Below are 21,301 nucleotides of genomic sequence, written 5' to 3'. Positions count from 1 at the left end.
TTCCATGTGAGATATTTTAACTCCACAGATTCAAGTGGTTCAAACCAATGCGACTTTAGGAACCCCAAAACTACATTGAGATCCCAAGGTGCCACTGGAGGCACAAAAGGAGGCTGTATATGCAGTACCCCTTTTACAAACGTCTGAACTTCAGGAACTGAAGCTAGTTCTTTATGGAAGAAAATTGACAGGGCCGAAATTTGAACCTTAATGGACCCCAATTTTAGGCCCATAGACACTCCTGTTTACAGGAAATGCAGGAATCGACCTAGTTGAAATTCCTCCATCGGGGCCTTACTGGCCTCGCACCACGCAACATATTTTCGCCAAATGCGGTGATAATGCTTTGCGGTTACATCCTTCCTGGCTTGATCAGGGTAGGTATGACTTCAACCGGAATGCCTTTTTCCTTCAGGATCCGGCGTTCAACCGCCCTGCCGTCAAACGCAGCCGCGGTAAGTCTTGGAATAGACAGGGTCCTTGCTGGAGCAGGTCCCTTCTTAGAGGTAGAGGCCACGGGTCCTCCGTGAGCATCTCTTGAAGTTCCGGGTACCAAGTCCTTCTTGGCCAATCCGGAGCCACGAGTATAGTTCTTACTCCCCTCCGTCTTATAATTCTCAGTACTTTTGGTATGAGAGGAAGAGGAGGGAACACATACACTGACTGGTACACCCACGGTGTTACCAGAGCGTCCACAGCTATTGCCTGAGGGTCCCTTGACCTGGCGCAATACCTGTCCAATTTTTTGTTTAGGCGGGACGCCATCATGTCCACCTTTGGTTTTTCCCAATGGTTTACAATCATGTGGAAGACTTCTGGGTGAAGTCCCCACTCTCCCGGGTGGAGGTCGTGCCTGCTGAGGAAGTCTGCTTCCCAGTTGTCCACTCCCGGAATGAACACTGCTGACAATGCTATCACATTATTTTCCGCCCAGCGAAAAATCCTTGCAGCTTCTGCCATTGCCCTCCTGCTTCTTGTGCCGCCCTGTCTGTTTACGTGGGCGACTGCCGTGATGTTGTCCGACTGGATCAGCACCGGCTGACCTTGAGGTCTTGCTTGGCTTAGGGCATCGTAAATGACCCTTAGCTCCAAAATATTTATGTGAAGTGATGTCTCCAGGCTTGACCACAAGCCCAGGAAATTTCTTCCCTGTGTAACTGCTCCCCAGCCTCGCAGGCTGGCATCCGTGGTCACCAGGACCCAGTCCTGAATGCCGAAACTGCGGCCCTCTAGAAGATGAGCACTCTGCAACCACCACAGGAGAGACACCCTTGTCTTTGGTGACAGGGTTATCCGCTGATGCATCTGAAGATGCGATCAGGACCATTTGTCCAGCAGGTCCCACTGGAAAGTTCTTGCGTGGAATCTGCCGAATGGAATTGCTTCGTAGGAAGCCACCATTTTTCCCAGGACCCTTGTGCACTGATGCACTGACACTTGGCCTGGTTTTAGGAGGTTTCTGACTAGTTCGGATAACTCCCTGGCTTTCTCCTCCGGGAGAAAACACCTTTTTCTGGACTGTGTCCAGGATCATCCCTAGGAATAGAAGGCGTGTCGTCGGGATCAGCTGCGATTTTGGAATATTGAGAATCCAACCGTGCTGCCGCAGCACTATCTGAGGTAGTGCTACCCCGACTTCCAACTGTTCCCTGGATCTTACCCTTATCAGGAGATCGTCCAAGTAAGGGATAACTAAAACTCCCTTCTTTCGAAGGAGTATCATCATTTCGGCCATTACCTTGGTAAAGACCCGGGGTGCCGTGGACAATCCAAACGGCAGCGTCTGAAACTGATAGTGACAGTTCTGTACCACAAACCTGAGGTACCCTTGGAGAAGGGTAAATTGGGACATGTAGGTAAGCATCTTTGATGTCCAGAGAGACCATATAGTCCCCTTCTTCCAGGTTTGCAATCACTGCTCTGAGTGACTCCATCTTGAATTTGAACCTTTGTATGTAAGTGTTCAAGGATTTTAGATTTAAAATTGGTCTCACCGAGCCGTCCGGCTTCGGTACCACAAAATAGCGTGGAATAGTACCCCTTTCCCTGTTGCAGGAGGGGTACCTTGATTATCACCTGCTGGGAATACAGCCTGTGAATGGCTTGCAATACTGCCTCCCTGTCTGAGGGAGACGTCGGTAAAGCAGACTTTATGAAACGGCGAGGGGGAGACGTCTCGAATTTCTTGAGACGGGCCCCCACCGTGCCTGAGTCCGCTTGTAAAGCCCCAGCGTCATGCTGAGGACTTTGCGGAGGCGGGAGAGGGCTTTTGTTCCTGGGAACTGGCTGTTTGCTGCAGCCTTTTTCCTCTCCCTCTGCCACGGGGCAGAAATGAGGCGCCTCTTGCCCGCTTGCCCTTATGGGGCCGAAAGGACTGCGCCTAATAATACGGCGTCTTCTTAGGTTGAGAAGCTACCTGGGGTAAAAATATGGATTTTCCAGCAGTTGCCGTGGCTACCAGGTCTGATAGACCTACCCCAAATAACTCCTCCCCCTTATAAGGCAATACTTCCATGTGCCTTTTAGAATCCGCATCACCTGACCACTGCCGCGTCCATAAACCTCTTCTTGCAGAAATGGACAGCGCGCTAACTCTTGATGCCAGTCGGCAAATATCCCTCTGTGCATCACGCATATATAAAAATGCATCTTTCAAATGCTCTATAGTCAGTAATATACTGTCCCTATCTAGGGTATCAATATTTTCAGTCAGGGAATCCGACCACGCCACGCCCGCACCGCACATCCAGGCTGAGGCAATTGCTGGTCGCAGTATAACACCCGTGTGAGTGTATATACATTTTAGGATATTCTCCTGCTTTCTATCGGCAGGTTCCTTTAGGGCGGCCGTATCAGGAGAGGGTAGTGCTACCTGTTTAGACAAGCGTGTGAGCGCTTTATCCACCCTAGGGGGTGTTTCCCAACGTGCCCTATCCTCTGGCGGGAAAGGGTACGATGCCAATAACCTTTTAGGAATTATCAGTTTTTTATCGGGGGAAACCCACGCCTCATCACACACTTCATTTAATTCCTCGGATACAGGAAAAACTACAGGCAGTTTTTTCTCACCAAACATAATACCCTTTTTAGTGGTACTTGTATTATCAGAGATATGCAATACATTTTTCATTGCTTCAATCATGTAACGTGTGGCCCTAGAGGAAGTCACGTTTGTCTCCTCATCATCGACACTGGAGTCAGTATCCGTGTCTGTGTCTGCCATTTGAGGTAACGGGCGTTTTAAAGCCCCTGATGGCGTTTGAGACCCCTGGACAGGCACAAGCTGAGTAGCCGGCTGTCTCATGTCGTCAACTGTCTGTCGTAAAGAGCTGACACTGTCACGCAATTCTTTCCATAAGCTCATCCACTCAGGTGTCGACTCCCTAGGGGGTGACAACTCTATAATAGGCAATTGCTCCGCCTCCATCTCATTTTCCTCCTCAAACATGTCGACACAATCGTACCGACACACCGCACACACACAGGGAATGCTCTGATAGAGAACAGGACCCCACTAGCCCTTTGGGGAGACAGAGGGAGAGTATGCCAGCACACACCAGAGCGCTATATATAGACAGGAATACCACTATAAAATGTGCTTTTCCCTTTATAGCTGCTGTTAGTATTAAAACTGCGCCAAATTAGTGCCCCCCTCTCTTTTTTACCCTTTTCTGTAGTGCAGGACTGCAGGGGAGAGTCAGGGAGACGTCCTTCCAGCGGAGCTGTGATGGAAAATGGCGCCCGTGTGCTGAGGAGATAGGCTCCGCCCCCTTCTCGGCGGCCTTTTCTCCCGCTTTTTGGGGAGTTCTGGCAGGGGTTAAAATACATCCATATAGCCCTGGGGGTTATATGTGGTGTATTTATGCCAGCCAAGGTGTTTATATTGCTGCTCAGGGCGCCCCCCCCCTAGCGCCCTGCACCCTCAGTGACCGAAGTGTGCCTGAGTAACAATGGCGCACAGCTGCAGTGCTGTGCGCTACCTTGTTGAAGACTGATGTCTTCTGCCGCCGATTTTTCCGGACCTCTTCTTGCTTCTGGCTCTGTAAGGGGGCCGGCGGTGCGGCTCTGGGACCGAGCTCCGAGGCTGGGCCTGTGTTCGGTCCCTCTGGAGCTAATGGTGTCCAGTAGCCTAAGAAGCCCAAGCTACCACCACTTAGGTAGGTTCGCTTCGTCTCCCCTTAGTCCCTCGGTGCAGTGAGCCTGTTGCCAGCAGGTCTCACTGAAAATAAAAAACCTAAAACTAAACTTTCACTAAGAAGCTCAGGAGAGCCCCTAGTGTGCACCCTTCTCGGCCGGGCACAAAAATCTAACTGAGGCTTGGAGGAGGGTCATAGGGGGAGGAGCCAGTGCACACCAGGTAGTCCTAAAGCTTTACTTTTGTGCCCAGTCTCCTGCGGAGCCGCTATTCCCCATGGTCCTTACGGAGTTCCCAGCATCCACTAGGACGTCAGAGAAATATATATATATATATATATATATATATTGTTTTTATTATTATTATTTATTTTTACAGGCACAGAAATTCAAAATAGTTCCGTACAGGTACTTCCGTGAAATGCGCGCCATTTTTGCTTCCAGGCCTGCAATGGCCCCAGTAACCATACAACAGATCCCTCCGCGACGGTTCTGCGCCCTCACCTCTCGCACGGTCTGTAGCATCTCGTCCTTGTGAGAGTTGTTCTGCAGCAGCAGCTGAGCTTGTTCTCTCTGTCCCAAGTCCAGGCGGCGCTCAAAGTCCAGTTTCTCCTGCATTTTCTGTTCCTAAAGAAAAGCAATTGTGCAGATTATCACTTGGACTCTATCTAATATCTCCTATATATTTGGCTACATCTGTGACTCTGTGCCTGGCCGTAACGCTGGGTGGAGTCACAGCGGTGGGCGGAGTCAGCAAGTCTCTGCTCCTGCTGCCTGTCCATCTCTCTCCCCTCCCCCCACCCATCAGCAGCTCTGATTCCCCGGCCGCGGCGCCGGGCCAACAACAACGGCTGATGCCGCCCCCGGCATACACATTAGGAGGGACGGGTGGCGCAGGAGAAGGCTTTCATAGCCCTCCCTGCCCCGCGTACACAGACCCGCCGCCTCCTCCGCACACATCCAGCTGTCAGCTCTCCTGCTGTGACAGGAGGCGAGTGCTGCAGTGACGTCATCTCCTGCAGCACCCGGCTCCTGTCACAGAGAAGAGCCGGCACACACACTCCAGTCTCCGGGGGCTGCCAGCATCTACAGGCAAGCTGGAAACACCCCGGAGCGAGAGAAAACATACCCGCGAGGCCACGCCCCTTTCACAGCAGGCCACACCCCCTTTTCGGCCACGGGGGGTGAGAGATGTGTGTAATAGAACAGACTGCGCTCCGACACCCGGTGACGCCTCTGGACACTACTGTTTACCAGCCTGCAGCAGCCGCCGCCCACAGCCTCAACGGTGAATCCCTCCGGCCATCCTACCCACTGATTCTATGTGTGGTCCCCACTTTACAAATGTCTCCTCTTCTGGTGCCCTCCCCCTCCACTACTTTCCCCCTCTCTTCATCAGCTTCCTCACTGGGGACCCGCCCTGCCGACCCGTGTCTTTCTATCCCCTCCCTACCGCCCCGCGTCTCTCTATCCCCTCCCTACCGCCCGCGTCTTTCTATCCCCTCCCTACCGCCCCGCGTCTCTATATCCCCTCCCTACCGCCCCGCGTCTCTCTATCCCCTCCCAGCCGCCCCGCCTCTCTGTATCCCCTCCCTACCGCCCCGCGTCTCTCTATCCCCTCCCAGCCGCCCCGCCTCTCTGTATCTACCTGCTGCCCCGCGTCTCTGTATCCCCTCCCTAACACCCTGCATCTCTGTATCCCCTCCCTACCGCCCAACGTCTCTCTATCCCCTCCCTACCGCCCTGCGTCTCTGTATCTCCTCCCTACCGCCCCGCGTCTGTCTGTATCCCCTCCTCCCTACGCCTCTGTATCCCCACCCTACCACCCCGCGTCTCTCTAACCCCTCCCTACCGCCCGCGTCTCTCTATCCCCTCCCTACCGCCCACGTCTCTCTATCCCCTCCCTACCGCCCTGCGTCTCTCTATCCCCTCCCTACCGCCCCGCGTCTCTCTATCCCCTCCCTACCGTCCCACGTCTCTGTATCCCCTCCTCCCTACACCTCTGTATCCCCACCCTACCACCCCGCTTCTCTCTATCCCCTCCCTACCGCCCTGCGTCTCTCTATCCCCTCCCTACCGCCCTGCGTCTCTCTATCCCCTCCCTGCAGCCCTGCGTCTCTCTATCCCCTCCCTGCCGCCCTGCGTCTCTCTATCCCCTCCCTGCCGCCCTGCGTCTGTGTGCCCTCCCTACCGCCCTGTGTCTCTGTATCCCCTCCCTACCGCTCTGCGTCTCTGTATCCCCTCCCTACCGCCCTGCGTCTCTGTATCCCCTCCCTACCACCCTGCGTCTCTGTATCCCCTCCCTACCGCTCTGCGTCTCTGTATCCCCTCCCTACCGCCCTGTGTCTCTGTATCCCCTCCCTACCGCTCTGCGTCTCTCTTTCCCCTCCCTACCGCCCTGTGTCTCTGTATCCCCTCCCTACCGCCCTGCGTCTCTGTATCCCCTCCCTACCGCCCTGTGTCTCTGTATCCCCTCCCTACCGCTCTGCGTCTCTTTCCCCTCCCTACCGCCCTGTGTCTCTGTATCCCCTCCCTACCGCTCTGCGTCTCTGTATCCCCTCCCTACCGCCCTGTGTCTCTGTATCCCCTCCCTACCGCTCTGCGTCTCTGTATCCCCTCCCTACCGCCCTGTGTCTCTGTATCCCCTCCCTACCGCTCTGCGTCTCTGTATCACCTCCCTACCGCTCTGCGTCTCTGTATCACCTCCCTACCGCTCTGCGTTTCTGTATCCCCTCCCTACGGCCCTGCGTTTTTGTATCCCCTCCCTACCGCCCCGCGTCTCTGTGTCCCCTCCCTACCGCCCTGTATCCCATACACGGTCCATACCACTGGCTCCTTGATACCTCCCTGACAAACCCTCACCAGGAGTACAGGAGCCATAACCCCCTGCGGTGCCTCCCATAGTTACCGGTATATCGGTGATGCTCCGCTCTGCCGCCTCCTCCCTATCCCTCACACAGCAAGCGCAGGGCGCAAGCCCAGCACCGAGCACATGACTGCGCTGTCCATGCCCATTGGCCCTGGTACCAGCTCCAGCCATCGCCCCCTCCTCCTATTGCACCTGAGGGGGGCGCGCACATAGCGCATGCAGAGGGGACTGGTGCACCTGCGGCCGCGTGGAGACCTTGCGTGCGCAACATGTCCGTGTTGCTACACCTGAAGGATGGTACGGTGTAGAGAGAGGACACAGCTGCCCTGCTCCGCATTGTACCAGCACTTCCCTCTGTGTCTAATGACACCGTATACCTCTTCATGCGGGTATGTCTATATCACATACATCCTTATCCGTGTCCTATATATTGTTACAAATAAAATGACATAGGTATAGGTCCCGCACCCCCTCCCCCCACACCTGCATCCACCCCCCTCCACCCGCAGCATCTACATACTCTCTGCCTCATCCGCGGTCCCCCCCGCACCCGCTACATTCTGTACATCGTGCTCTGCAGGCACTGTTCACGCCGTCGCAAGGGGCTACGCCCCCTTCACCATTGGAAGCACTTTCGTCGTGCAATATTTAACCACTAACAAACCTAGGAATGCAGGTAATACTCATACAAATATTGAACCGCAGCAAGGCATGCAGGGGGGTTAAGGGGGCGTAGCCCCTTTCGACGGTGTGAAGAGCGCCCGTAGGGCGCGATGAAGCACCTAGTATTATATATACATCACGTTAGCCATTTAGCTAGGTCCATGAGAATGTCACATAGAACGTGTGGATAAACTGGGAAAAAGCAGAAAGTTGTGATAAATTTGGGTCTGATTCAGGAGGTGTACGCTGAGACCGCCATTGGCTGAAGGTCTAATCCGTCGTGATGAGCACAAAGGCACACCATTGGATTTCAGACCAACCTTATGGCTGCACGGATCACAGTGGAACTGCGTCTTCTCAAGCAGTTGATAACAACGACAGGTAAGGGTTACCACCTAAGCATTCATAGGTGGTGACAGGGGGTGTGGCTCGAGTCGGAGGCCTAACGGTAGGGTTACCACCTCATCCCTTTAATTCTGGGCACATATTAATTACACAGGTTCTGTGGCTGATTAAATCCAGGTGAAATGGAGTCTTGAAGTCAGCCAGCCACAGAACCTGTGTAATAAATATGTGTCCAGAATTAAAGGGATGAGGTGGCAACCCTACTGTTAGGCCTCCGACTCGAGCCACACCCCCTGTCACCACCTATGAATGCTTATCAGGGATCTCCATGCATTTCCGATCTGCGTCCAATGGCGTTAACCATTGAGACAATTGCGTACCTCTCAATCAGGTACTTTCTGACAAAGTAGTGGAAAAATGACATACTTCCACCACATTACCACCAAGAGTAGTAAACAAGAGTAAACGTGGCTGTACAGAATGATTTAGGTTTAATGCCACGTTTCCAGGCTGTCCCCCATTATTGTACCTTGTCCACTATACCAGGATATTCTTGTATACGTGCACCCTACACAACAGCATACCATATGAATGCCAGGGCATCATGCCAGTGCAATCAGCCAGAATAGCCGCAGGAGAAATTCTTATGGGCCACACTATTGGGGTAATGCAACAGGTGTTCCTGGTTACGGAACCGGTGTTATTTCAGAGAGTCTGGTGCTATATTTAAAGGGGCATTCAGTTAGGCAGGGCTGTTTTTGCCTTATACGTGATTGGCGCTTTAAATTTGACCTAGCCGACATCACGCCAGGTCCGTAATCTCGTAACTCATTACGTAACCCCCTAAGACTCATTTTGTTCACATACTTTACTGAAAATACAGGATTTCCTGGTTATATTTAATGGTTTCTTTGCAGACCCGCCTGTATATGTATACTCTATACCTGTACACCTTCACCACTCACCTTTCTCTTCTCGTATTCGGAAAACTTGTTCTGTAAGACAAAGAGAAAAGCAGATTTGAAGAAACTCGTTCCACCCTTCCAAAATATCAGTCAGGCTGGGCGGTTAATAGACTTGTTCATTACTACGGTGTCTATCTTAGGACAAACCTCATTATGTCACATCTCCTCAATAATAACTGCTGCTCCTCTAGTTTCTACCACTGGAGAATAACTTGGCCACAATACTCCTGGGAACAGCGCTGTCCCCATCCTCACCTTCCAGGCCATCCCTATGTGGCATCATGCCACAGACCTACATCTGCATAAGCTGTCCTCTTTTAAGAAACCACACATATACTATAATAAAATATATAAAATATACTATAATAAAATCCTTCAAAATGGTATGCCCACTCTACTATAAGGAACAATGTGCCCATACTCTGAAATATAAAGATATTGGAAGTCACCTCCTATTGCCGAAATGTTTGTAAACCTCCTCCGTCATTTCTAATATCTATACATTTCACAGTAATCCATACGCTGTAATATGGTGTAGCCTGGAGCCATACAAGGAGCCGCCATTGTTGCAGTAATTGAATATTCACTCAGCTTTCCACAATGTATGACGGGAGTGCTGATGTATAAAAAGGTAAAATGCCCTATCTGACCCACAATATCTTATTTTATCACAAGATAACAGATTTTCCAGTCATCATTTCCAGAAGAGATTTCTGCCCACAGCTCTGCCTGATCAGTAGTCACCAAAGAGATGCTCGGCTGATCACCCTGGCAGCCATTTTGAAACTGTACCATGTGACAGAGAAGAAGACAATGATGCACAAAGGGAGTGAAAACATTTGAGGAGAAGCTGAATGCAATTCTAGTTGATGTATCCGGTACCAATCGTACACAACTACAGGCTCTGCAGTCATACGCTTCTCAGGCGCATCTCCACATGCAACTGAGTAGACACAGCTAGGCTGTAAGGGGGCATACTCACGTAGACTAGGTTTGGGGGGAAAGTGTGTCTATGAAAACGGCAGAGCTGAGTGTATTTGTAATTACGTCCATTTTCCCATCACGCTGCTTATCAGCAAACATGCCCTATCTACGTCCGACTAGCTTTCAACTCAGCATGGCGTCCCATGTGGCTACAGATAAACAGAACATCCCTCAATGAGTGACAAAGGCTTCCGCAACACATTTAGGCCATAACTGACCTGCCACTCGGACTCCTCCCTCAAGGACGTCAGGAGAGCCCCGTCCACAGAGTCTTCCGTTACGCCGCACGCGTCATTTTCCAGGACAGACAGTAAGTACTGGGAGGGCGGACAGTACTCAATGCCGAGAGCTGCGGAACAGTCAGGAACACGATAAAGACTGGTATTGCTCTACCAGACAGATACATAGAAGGTACACACAATAGTTTATACGTATTTTATATTATACAGTTAATAGCCAGTGACCAGTATAGTTACCTTTGCACAGGAACTGCTGAATGGCCTCTGTTCCCTCGCTGCACACGGACGCTGGGGGATATACCATCGCAGAGGCGTTTAGAGACAGAGTCTACAAACCAGTGGAGAGGACACATTGGTGTGACATGTGGTGACTATAATATTATCTACATAACTGTATGAAATGCCATTGTGTTCTAGTGGTGACGCGGTACGTCAAAATGAATGATCAGATGCAAAAGCATTGCATATGCTAACTAGCGGCACAGCGCTAAGTTCGCAGGTTCAGTTTTATCCAGGAACTATATGTGTGGAGTTTGTATGTTTCATCGGATGCAAAAGTATTGCATATGCTAACTGGTGGACAGCGCTAAGGTCGCAGGTTCAATTTTATCCAGGAACTATATGTGTGGAGTTTGTATGTTTTTATCGGATGCAAAAGCATTGCATATGCTAACTAGCGGCACAGCGCTAAGGTCGCAGGTTCAGTTTTATCCAGAAACTATATGTGTGGAGTTTGTATGTTTTATCGGATGCAAAAGTATTGCATATGCTAACTGGTGGCACAGCGCTAAGGTCGCAGTTCAATTTTATCCAGGAACTATATGTGTGGAGTTTGTATGTTTTTATCGGATGCAAAAACATTGCATATGCTAACTGGTGGCACAGCGCTAAGGTCGCAGGTTCAATTTTATCCAGGAACTATATGTGTGGAGTTTGTATGTTTTTATCGGATGCAAAAGCATTGCATATGCTAACTAGCGGTACAGTGCTAAGGTCACAGGTTAAATTTCAACCAGGGACTATCTGTGTGGAGTTTGTACGTTTCCCACATTGGCTTCAAAATAAACCCTATGATGTTTGTGGGAGATAATGTAGCTTGTAAGCTTCACTGGGAGAGGGAGTGTTGTGAATGATTACTAAATCTCTATAAAGTGCTACATAATGTGCAGGTATTATGTAAACGTTACTAAAAAAAAATAAGATTTGACTCACCGGTAAATCTATTTCTCGTAGTCCGTAGTGGATGCTGGGGACTCCGTAAGGACCATGGGGAATAGCGGCTCCGCAGGAGACTGGGCACAGCTAAGAAAGATTTAGGACTACCTGGTGTGCACTGGCTCCTCCCACTATGACCCTCCTCCAGACCTCAGTTAGGATACTGTGCCCGGAAGAGCTGACACAATAAGGAAGGATTTTGAATCCCGGGTAAGACTCATACCAGCCACACCAATCACACCGTATAACTCGTGATATGATACCCAGTTAACAGTATGAACATAACAGAGCCTCTCAACAGATGGCTCAACAATAACCCTTTTAGTTAACGATAACTATCTACAAGTATTGCAGACAGTCCGCACTTGGGGCGGGCGCCCAGCATCCACTACGGACTACGAGAAATAGATTTACCGGTGAGTAAAATCTTATTTTCTCTGACGTCCTAGTGGATGCTGGGGACTCCGTAAGGACCATGGGGATTATACCAAAGCTCCCAAACGGGCGGGAGAGTGCGGATGACTCTGCAGCACCGAATGAGAGAACTCAAGGTCCTCCTCAGCCAGGGTATCAAATTTGTAGAATTTTGCAAACGTGTTTGCCCCTGACCAAGTAGCAGCTCGGCAAAGTTGTAAAGCCGAGACCCCTCGGGCAGCCGCCCAAGAAGAGCCCACCTTCCTCGTGGAATGGGCTTTTACAGATTTAGGATGCGGCAGTCCAGCCGCCGAATGTGCAAGTTGAATCGTGCTACAGATCCAGCGAGCAATAGTCTGCTTTGAAGCAGGAGCACCCAGCTTGTTGGGTGCATACAGGATAAATAGCGAGTCAGTTTTTCTGACTCTAGCCGTCCTGGAAACATATATTTTCAGGGCCCTGACTACGTCCAGCAACTTGGAATCCTCCAAGTCCCGAGTAGCCGCAGGCACCACAATAGGTTGGTTCACATGAAAAGCCGATACCACCTTAGGAAGGAATTGGGAACGAGTCCTCAATTCCGCCCTATCCATATGAAAAATCAGATAAGGGCTTTTACATGACAAAGCCGCCAATTCTGATACACGCCTGGCCGACGCCAAGGCCAACAGCATGACCACCTTCCACGTGAGGAACTTTATCTCCACGGTTTTAAGTGGCTCAAACCAATGCGACTTTAGGAAATCCAACACCACGTTGAGATCCCAAGGTGCCACTGGGGGCACAAAAGGGGGCTGAATATGCAGCACTCCCTTTACAAAAGTCTGAACTTCAGGCAGTGAAGCCAGTTCTTTTTGGAAGAAAATTGACAGAGCCGAAATCTGGACCTTAATGGAACCCAATTTTAGGCCCATAGGTCACCCCTGACTGTAGGAAGTGCAGAAATCGACCTAGCTGAAATTCCTCCGTTGGGGCCTATCTGGCCTCACACCAAGCAACATATTTCCGCCATATGCGGTGATAATGTCTTACGGTCACATCTTTCCTAGCTTTAATCAGTGTAGGAATGACTTCCTCCGGAATGCCCTTTTCTTTTAGGATCCGGTGTTCAACCGCCATGCCGTCAAACGCAGCCGCGGTAAGTCTTGGAACAGACAGGGCCCCTGCTGCAGCAGGTCCTGTCTGAGCGGCAGAGGCCATGGGTCCTCTGAGATCATTTCTTGAAGTTCTGGGTACCAAGCTCTTCTTGGCCAATCCGGAACCACGAGTATAGTTCTTACTCCTCTCCTTCTTATTATTCTCAGTACCTTGGGTATTAGAGGCAGAGGAGGGAACACAAACTGACTGGTACACCCACGGTGTCACTAGAGCGTCCACAGCTATCGCCTGAGGGTCCCTTGACCCGGCGCAATATCTTTTTAGTTTTTTGTTGAGGCGGGACGCCATCATGTCCACCTGTGGCCTTTCCCAACGGTTTACAATCATTTTGAAGACTTCTGGATGAAGTCCCCACTCTCCCGGGTGGAGGTCGTGTCTGCTGAGGAAGTCTGCTTCCCAGTTGTCCACTCCCGGAATGAACACTGCTGACAGTGCTATCACGTGATTTTCCGCCCATCGGAGAATCCTTGTGGCTTCTGCCATCGCCAACCTGCTTCTTGTGCCGCCCTGTCGGTTTACATGGGCTACCGCCGTGATGTTGTATGACTGGATCAGCACCGGCTGGTGTTGAAGCAGGGGTCTTGCCTGACTTAGGGCATTGTAAATGGCCCTTAGTTCCAGAATATTTATGTGTAGGGAAGTCTCCTGGCTTGACCATAGTCCTTGGAAGTTTCTTCCCTGTGTGACTGCCCCCCAGCCTCGAAGGCTGGCATCCGTGGTCACCAGGACCCAGTCCTGTATGCCAAATCTGCGGCCCTCTAGAAGATGAGCACTCTGCAGCCACCACAGCAGAGACACCCTGGTCCTTGGAGACAGGGTTATCAGCCGATGCATCTGAAGATGCGATCCGGACCACTTGTCCAACAGATCCCACTGAAAGATCCTTGCATGGAACCTGCCAAATGGAATTGCTTCGTAGGAAGCTACCATCTTTCCCAGGACTCGCGTCAGTGATGCACCGACAACTGTTTTGGTTTCAGGAGGTCTCTGACTAGAGATGACAACTCCTTGGCTTTCTCCTCCGGGAGAAACACTTTTTTCTGGTCTGTGTCCAGAACCATCCCCAGGAACAGTAGGCGCGTTGTTGGAACCAGCTGCGACTTTGGAATATTCAGAATCCAGCCGTGCTGTTGTAGCACTTCCCGAGATAGTGCTACGCCGACCAACAACTGCTCCCTGGACCTCGCCTTTATAAGGAGATCGTCCAAGTACGGGATAATTAAAACTCCCTTTTTCCGAAGGAGTATCATCATTTCAGCCATTACCTTGGTAAATACCCTCGGTGCCGTGGACAGACCAAACGGCAACGTCTGGAATTGGTAATGACAATCCTGTACCACAAATCTGAGGTACTCCTGGTGAGGAGGGTAAATGGGGACATGCAGGTAAGCATCCTTGATGTCCAGTGATACCATGTAATCCCCTTCGTCCAGGCTTGCAATAACCGCCCTGAGCGATTCCATTTTGAACTTGAACCTTCTTATATAAGTGTTCAAGGATTTCAAATTTAAAATGGGTCTCAACGAACCGTCCGGTTTCGGTACCGCAAACATTGTGGAATAGTAACCCCGTCCTTGTTGAAGGAGGGGTACCTTGATTATCACCTGCTGTGGCCGGAGAGCCCCAGCCACGAGGCAAATGGCCGCCCTGGCACTGAAGGGGTTAATCCCTAGTGCCCGGCGCCATTTGCCAAGACAAAGGGGCGCTTGGCGCCAAATTTGAAATGTATTGTGGGCGCTAGGCGCCGTGTTTTATTAATGTTTAAAATTGTATTTTAACCTGTGCCGTGGTCCCGGACCCCTCCGGAGACCACAGCAGGGAGGACAGCCCCCGGCGCGCTCAGCAGAGTGTGCACGCCGGGGGAGAGGAGGCAGCCGCTGACCGCCGGAGTCCGGGAGCTCCACTCCCGGCAGCGGTCAGTGTAGCCCCGGGCGCACTGGAGTGTGCGCGCCGGGGAGAAGGGTGAGCGCTGCGGCTGGGAGCTCGGCTCCCGCTGCAGTGCTCTAGGTGAGAGCCGCCGCTGGGGGCCGGGAGCTCTGCTCCCGGCGCCTCAGCCCAGCACGGGTGGCCAGCCGCAGCAGCCGGGACGGACGTCCCGGGCTGCTAGCCGGCGAGGGGGGTGCGCTGCAGCCCGGCTCCCCGCCGGACGCTGCAGCGAGGCCACCAGACAGGCGCCGCTCATGGGGGACCGGGCTAGCCGGCTCCCTAGCGGCGTGGGGGAAAATAGGCTGCCGAGCAGGCTGATGAGCACTGGGGTCCGGGAGCTACGCTCCCGGCGCCCCAGCGCCACAACAAAGCCAGAGGCACGGCGGCCGGGACAAGTGTCCCGGGCCGCCGGGCTTAGGTACAGGGGGGTGCGCCGCTGCGTGCGGCGAGGCCACTGGTTAGTGCCACCCTGGGGGGACAGGGAGAGCCAGCTCCCTGGAACCCCAGAGGCAGGAAGGCAGGCTGGAGGATGGGGGAAGTCAGCCCCATACCTCCAGCACCCAGAGAGCCCTAACAGCCAGGCTGCAGGGCTAGGGAAGGCACTGCAGTGCCTGAGTATGTAGAGTCTGTGCAGGGCACAGGCTCAGTGTATATTTAAAAGGAAAAATGTACAGTGTGATTTAAAATGTAAATGTATTTAAAGATAAAGTGCACTTACTTGATTGTGTGTCCCAGGAGGGGGGAATCCATAGCTGTGCAGGCTGATGGATTCTCCCAGACCTTTTCCCTAAAAACGGAATGCTTTCCCATCCAGCCTCACAGTTCCAATGGGGACAGGGAGAAAAAGAAGCAGCTTAGCTATAAGACAAGCTGAGTGGTTTCTTGGAGCTCCATGGAGATCAGCCGTAGTGGACCAGAGACCTGGACCGGGGAGCCAGGCTGCCCAGCTCTGGAGCCCAAATCCAGGCTGCAGGCAGTGAGAAGGGGTCCCGGGCAGGTTTCTGGAAGTCAGTTTAGGAGGGAAAACCTCCCCCCAGCCAGACTGAACGGCACCGTGGGAGTAGCCTGCTCTCCCAGATGGGAGAGACAAAGGAGACCGACCACTCCCCACTGTCCATTGGGAACAATGTTGTGTGTGCATGAGACCAGAGCATGCACAGCTCATGGGTAAACATTGATTGGTTGTACACCACAGGGCGGGCTTACCCCCTGTGGTAAGGGGTCTTGGAGAGGGATAAAAGAAGGGCAGTTGGCCCATAGGATTGTGTATTGTAACATCTTCTTCTGCTGAAACATCTTAATTGTATGCTGTTGCCCCTAGCAATAGGGAGGAGCCTTTTTAAAGGTTTTTGAGCAATAAACACCTTTGCCTCAAGAAGACTGCTTCATCTTGTGACCAACAGGGTTAGGCCAAACCTAGCCCCGTTCTCCGGCTGTCCAGGGAAGCACCTGACGTCTCCAAGCTCCGCCTTCCGCCAGCTACCGGTAGAGGCCTAGCAAGTGGCTAGTGGGGATTCGTCAGCACCACACAGCTGTGGTAAGGCAGTGCGTCGGCACATACAGAGCAGAACCGTGGTTCCAAACGCCACGGCAGGTTAGGAGTTTGGTGGTGGCAGCGAGAACCCGCCCACAACGCAGTGGGTGGAGTCAGTAACAGGCGGTTACTGACGGTAAGCGGGAATCCCCTATGTGGTCAGGCCTCGTGCGGCTTGACTTTCCATTCTGTGCGCAGTCGACGGGACGCGGCAAGCGGCGAGTGCTTCCGTACGGTACCGTCCTGTCACAGAAATTGGTGGCATAGTGGTGGGATAATCCCAGGCGGCTTTTCATCACCCGATTGGAGAAGCCGAGTTACTCAGGAGAGGAGTAACTGCAGCGCAGGAGGACGCACAAGATGGCGGAATTCAGCGGAATGTCCAAGGAGGATCTGGAGATCGTATGCCAGGGGAAGGGTGTGGAAATCCCTTCCAACGCGTCCAGGAGCGTCATGCACGCGGCGCTCAGGAGCTGGGAGGAGTCTCATCGTGCGGAGGTGGAAAGCACTGACGGCGTCAGCAACGCAGAGGACGGCCCAGCAGTGGACCTTCATGAGGAACCGGTGAGAACCACAAGCCCCTCCCTCTCTCACAACAGCCATGTCTCCCAACAATCCCTAGCAGGGCCAGGATCCCAACGTCCCAGGGGGGGCGGCCCGGATACCCTAGCAGATCGGCTAGCGGAATTGGGGGAAAGGGCAACAGAGCAAGAACGCTTGATCATCATCCAGATGTGGCGTGATGAGCGGGCACCACAGGCCGTGGTACCCCGGGAGCCGTTGTCAGCTGTTGTTCACAGATCAGGACGTATTCAGTTTGCCAAGTTTGCAGACAGTGATGGGGACATTGATGGACATTTGCAAGTTTTTGAAAGGACTTGTAAACTACACGATCTACCCAAGTCAGAGTGGGTGAGACACCTTGTGCCCACTCTGCATGGAAAGGCCTTGGAGGCCTATCGAGGAGTGGCGACGGAGGACTGTGGGAACTATGACGAAGTCGAGAAGGCCCTCCTCCAGCGATTCTTCATCACTCCCGAGTCTTACAGGAAGAAATTCAGAGACTTGCCTAAGAATCCTAGCAGCACCCATGAGCAGTTCGCCACCCAGCTGCGGCAGTACGTGGTGAAGTGGGTGAAGGATTCGGAAGCCACTACATGGGACGCACTGATCGACCTGATCTGCAGGGAGCAGTTCTACCGCAGGTGCGCCCAAGAAGTGAAGGAGTGGGTGCTAGATCGGGAGCCACCCAGCTTAAAAATGGCTGCCCAATTAGCCGACAAATATGTGGCAATTCGGCCACGGGGCCAGAAGCGCCCAGCGAGCAGCCAGCTCCAAAAGACTGTACCACCAGGGGGACCCCCCTCTTCAACTCATCACCCCCAAAGACAAGCATCTTCCAACCCGGGTGCTCTTGGCCAGCAACCGCACCGCAGCGTCCCTGCAACTGATCAGAGATCATCGGTGCCACGACTGGAGAAGAAGTGCTACGGCTGTGGGAAAATCGGACATCTGAGGATGAACTGTCCTGCATCCCAAGCACCCCAGACTCGTGCCCCAAATCCGAGTGCTGGAGCCCGGATCGCTTGTTTGACGAGAGGAGATGAGCCTACAGAGACTGTTCCCCCTCCAGTCAGTCCGATGGAGTGTGGCGAGAGACAGGTGCACTCTGCGGAGAGAGTCACCTGCATGGCCAAACAGCCCCTACACAACATGTGGAGGCACCTGCAGCCGGTCCACGTGGGACCCCTGCAGGGGGAAGGCCTAAGAGACTCTGGGGCCTCAATCACTGTGGTGAGCCCCCACCTTATAGATCCTGCTGCAGTATTGCAGGGTCGCACTGCCACGATCACCCTGGCAGAAGGAACAGAAAAAGCGGTTCCCATGGCAAGAGTCTACCTGGACTGGGGAGCTGGACCCGAGTTGCGAGAAGTTGCCGTCATGGATGGTCTCCCAACTGATGTGGTCCTAGGAAATGATCTGGGTGGTGGGATCGTCACTATGTTTGTTGGCGCCATTCCCCGGAGTCAAGTTCCAAAACCACCATTGACATCAGCTACTCCAGCACCGCCCAGCCCAGAGGAAAAGACTACAGCTGCTAGACAACTGCCAGCACAGCCAACCACAGCATCAACCAGCCCAGAGGAAAAGATTACAGCGGCTAGATCAGCACATCGACCCCGCATGCCTTTTGCCTCTGGTATGCCCACGTCCCCTAGCAACGCAGAGGATGTCGGTTCCAGCTCGTGTGATCCTGTGGGGGTGCCCAATGATGCTCCTGACCCAAGTGGTTTGCCAACTCCGGCGGTGAGTATGAGAAACCACACTGACTTTTCCATGACTGACCCCTACCAGACTGACCCTAGTAGTCCCCACCTAGATCCCCCTGTAGAGTGTCCCAATTTAGGAGAGATTGAGGGCCACAGGCAGGAGTTTAGGGAGGCTCAACTCTCTGCCCCATCCCCGAAAGGCATGAGGCGCCACTCTGGCAGCGGCCTTGACAGGGTTGGGGCGGGGAGGTTGACCTGGCAGGAAGGGTTAAGGTACAGGGTAGCCAGGAAAGTGGGAGGGGATAGACCAGATAGGGAATGTGTCCAACTGGTCCCCCCAGGGAACTTTCCTGTGCAACCGGTGTCGGTTGCCAGCGAAACCCCTTTGGACAGTAACCCGGAGACAGACCGTACCCTGAAGTGCCTGACACAGAGCTTACCCTGGTCTGGAATGTCGGATGACGCCCAGACCAACTGTAAGGCTGGTGCCATGCGTTGGCAGCCGGGGCACTCCAGCGGTTGTGTTGTCTCTGGGCCTCTGCCCATAGGAGAACCCTTGCAGCAAGTTGCTGTGGACATAGCAGGTCCCCTACCTGTGCACCGTAGATCGGGGAAGACACGCAGCCTCCCTGTAGTGGATGCCACACAGGATCCAGAGGCTGGTGGTCTGGCCGCCATCACTGTGGCACAGGTAGCGGACGAGGAGGAAGGAGTAGGCCTAGGTGACAGGGTAGGTTTCCCGAGTCATAGGTCGACAGAAGAGGATTGGAGGGCAGGTCTGACAGTTAGGGCAGACAGTTGCCAGTTAGGTATGACGGAGGTGCAGTGCCTGGGGCACCATGTGGGAGGAGACAGGGGTAGGCCCAACCCAGAGGGGGTGGAGGCAACCAGAGGCTGTCCCCGACCCACATCACCCAGACCGGTACTGACCTTAGAACCTGTAAGGCCCTACGGACATGTTGTCATTAACTTTAGTCCTGTAGTGAACCCCTTGACAGAGATGGCTAGGAAGGGCATTCCCAAGTCAGTGGACTTTGCACCCGCTTGCGAGTTGGCATTCCAGTCATTGAAGGAGGCTCAGGTACCCGCTCCAGTGCTGATGGCGCACATTCTTGACCAGGACTGTGTGTTACGAACTATTGCGCCACTGCACGGACTGGGAGCAGTACCAAGCCAGAAAGAGCCATATGGGCAGGAGCACCCTGTGGCCTGTTTGAGCAGAAAACTGCTATTGTGGGAGGTGGGGTATGCCACAGTTGGGACACCGTGGGTGGCACTTGTTTGTAACCGGCCCCCCACCGTGGTGACTTACCACCTACCTGTTAGGTGGCTGCAACCGACCTTGGGGGAATTGGACAGACTTTTGTGGTGGAGCCTTGAACTTGGACTTCGGGTGGACTATTTGAACATTGTGCACCCACGAAGAGAGGCCCACTACACTATGGATGAACTGTCTAGGCCAGAGCCTACACCCCCCAGGTAGCGTCCCCTTCACCCCAACGGACTGCGGGACCAGGACCCAAATCGTTGGGACATGGGTCCCTGGTTGACCCGCTTGAATGGGGGGGGAGGAGTGTGGCCGGAGAGCCCCAGCCACGAGGCAAATGGCCGCCCTGGCACTGAAGGGGTTAATCCCTAGTGCCCGGCGCCATTTGCCAAGACAAAGGGGCGCTTGGCGCCAAATTTGAAATGTATTGTGGGCGCTAGGCGCCGTGTTTTATTAATGTTTAAAATTGTATTTTAACCTGTGCCGTGGTCCCGGACCCCTCCGGAGACCACAGCAGGGAGGACAGCCCCCGGCGCGCTCAGCAGAGTGTGCACGCCGGGGGAGAGGAGGCAGCCGCTGACCGCCGGAGTCCGGGAGCTCCGCTCCCGGCAGCGGTCAGTGTAGCCCCGGGCGCACTGGAGTGTGCGCGCCGGGGAGAAGGGTGAGCGCTGCGGCTGGGAGCTCGGCTCCCGCTGCAGTGCTCTAGGTGAGAGCCGCCGCTGGGGGCCGGGAGCTCTGCTCCCGGCGCCTCAGCCCAGCACGGGTGGCCAGCCGCAGCAGCCGGGACGGACGTCCCGGGCTGCTAGCCGGCGAGGGGGGTGCGCTGCAGCCCGGCTCCCCGCCGGACGCTGCAGCGAGGCCACCAGACAGGCGCCGCTCATGGGGGACCGGGCTAGCCGGCTCCCTAGCGGCGTGGGGGAAAATAGGCTGCCGAGCAGGCTGATGAGCACTGGGGTCCGGGAGCTACGCTCCCGGCGCCCCAGCGCCACAACAAAGCCAGAGGCACGGCGGCCGGGACAAGTGTCCCGGGCCGCCGGGCTTAGGTACAGGGGGGTGCGCCGCTGCGTGCGGCGAGGCCACTGGTTAGTGCCACCCTGGGGGGACAGGGAGAGCCAGCTCCCTGGAACCCCAGAGGCAGGAAGGCAGGCTGGAGGATGGGGGAAGTCAGCCCCATACCTCCAGCACCCAGAGAGCCCTAACAGCCAGGCTGCAGGGCTAGGGAAGGCACTGCAGTGCCTGAGTATGTAGAGTCTGTGCAGGGCACAGGCTCAGTGTATATTTAAAAGGAAAAATGTACAGTGTGATTTAAAATGTAAAT

The 21,301-nt window shown here is 53.7% G+C and overlaps 1 protein-coding gene across 4 annotated transcripts in view; it reads right to left on the bottom strand.

The window, feature by feature from the left end:
- The window catches only part of LRSAM1 (leucine rich repeat and sterile alpha motif containing 1), a 189,201-nt gene that overhangs the window by 106,769 nt on the left and 61,131 nt on the right, over nt 1–21,301 (bottom strand). For all 4 annotated transcript variants that reach the window (XR_010182938.1, XR_010182939.1, XM_063936191.1 and 1 more), the window contains 4 exons: nt 10,437–10,527; nt 10,179–10,309; nt 8,977–9,006; nt 4,639–4,761 (listed from right to left, as the gene is read on the bottom strand). Coding sequence is in view for 2 of the 4 variants with exons in the window: in XM_063936191.1 (XP_063792261.1) it covers nt 4,639–4,761; nt 8,977–9,006; nt 10,179–10,309; nt 10,437–10,527 (375 nt within the window). In the remaining 2 variants the exon portion in view is untranslated. The remainder of the gene's footprint in view (nt 1–4,638; nt 4,762–8,976; nt 9,007–10,178; nt 10,310–10,436; nt 10,528–21,301) is intronic.

This window comes from Pseudophryne corroboree, chromosome 8 (genome assembly GCF_028390025.1).
Source record: "Pseudophryne corroboree isolate aPseCor3 chromosome 8, aPseCor3.hap2, whole genome shotgun sequence".
NCBI classification, from domain to species: Eukaryota; Metazoa; Chordata; class Amphibia; order Anura; family Myobatrachidae; genus Pseudophryne; species Pseudophryne corroboree.
Note: the sequence above shows the minus strand (reverse complement) of the source record. Positions and strands in the feature narration are given on the sequence as shown.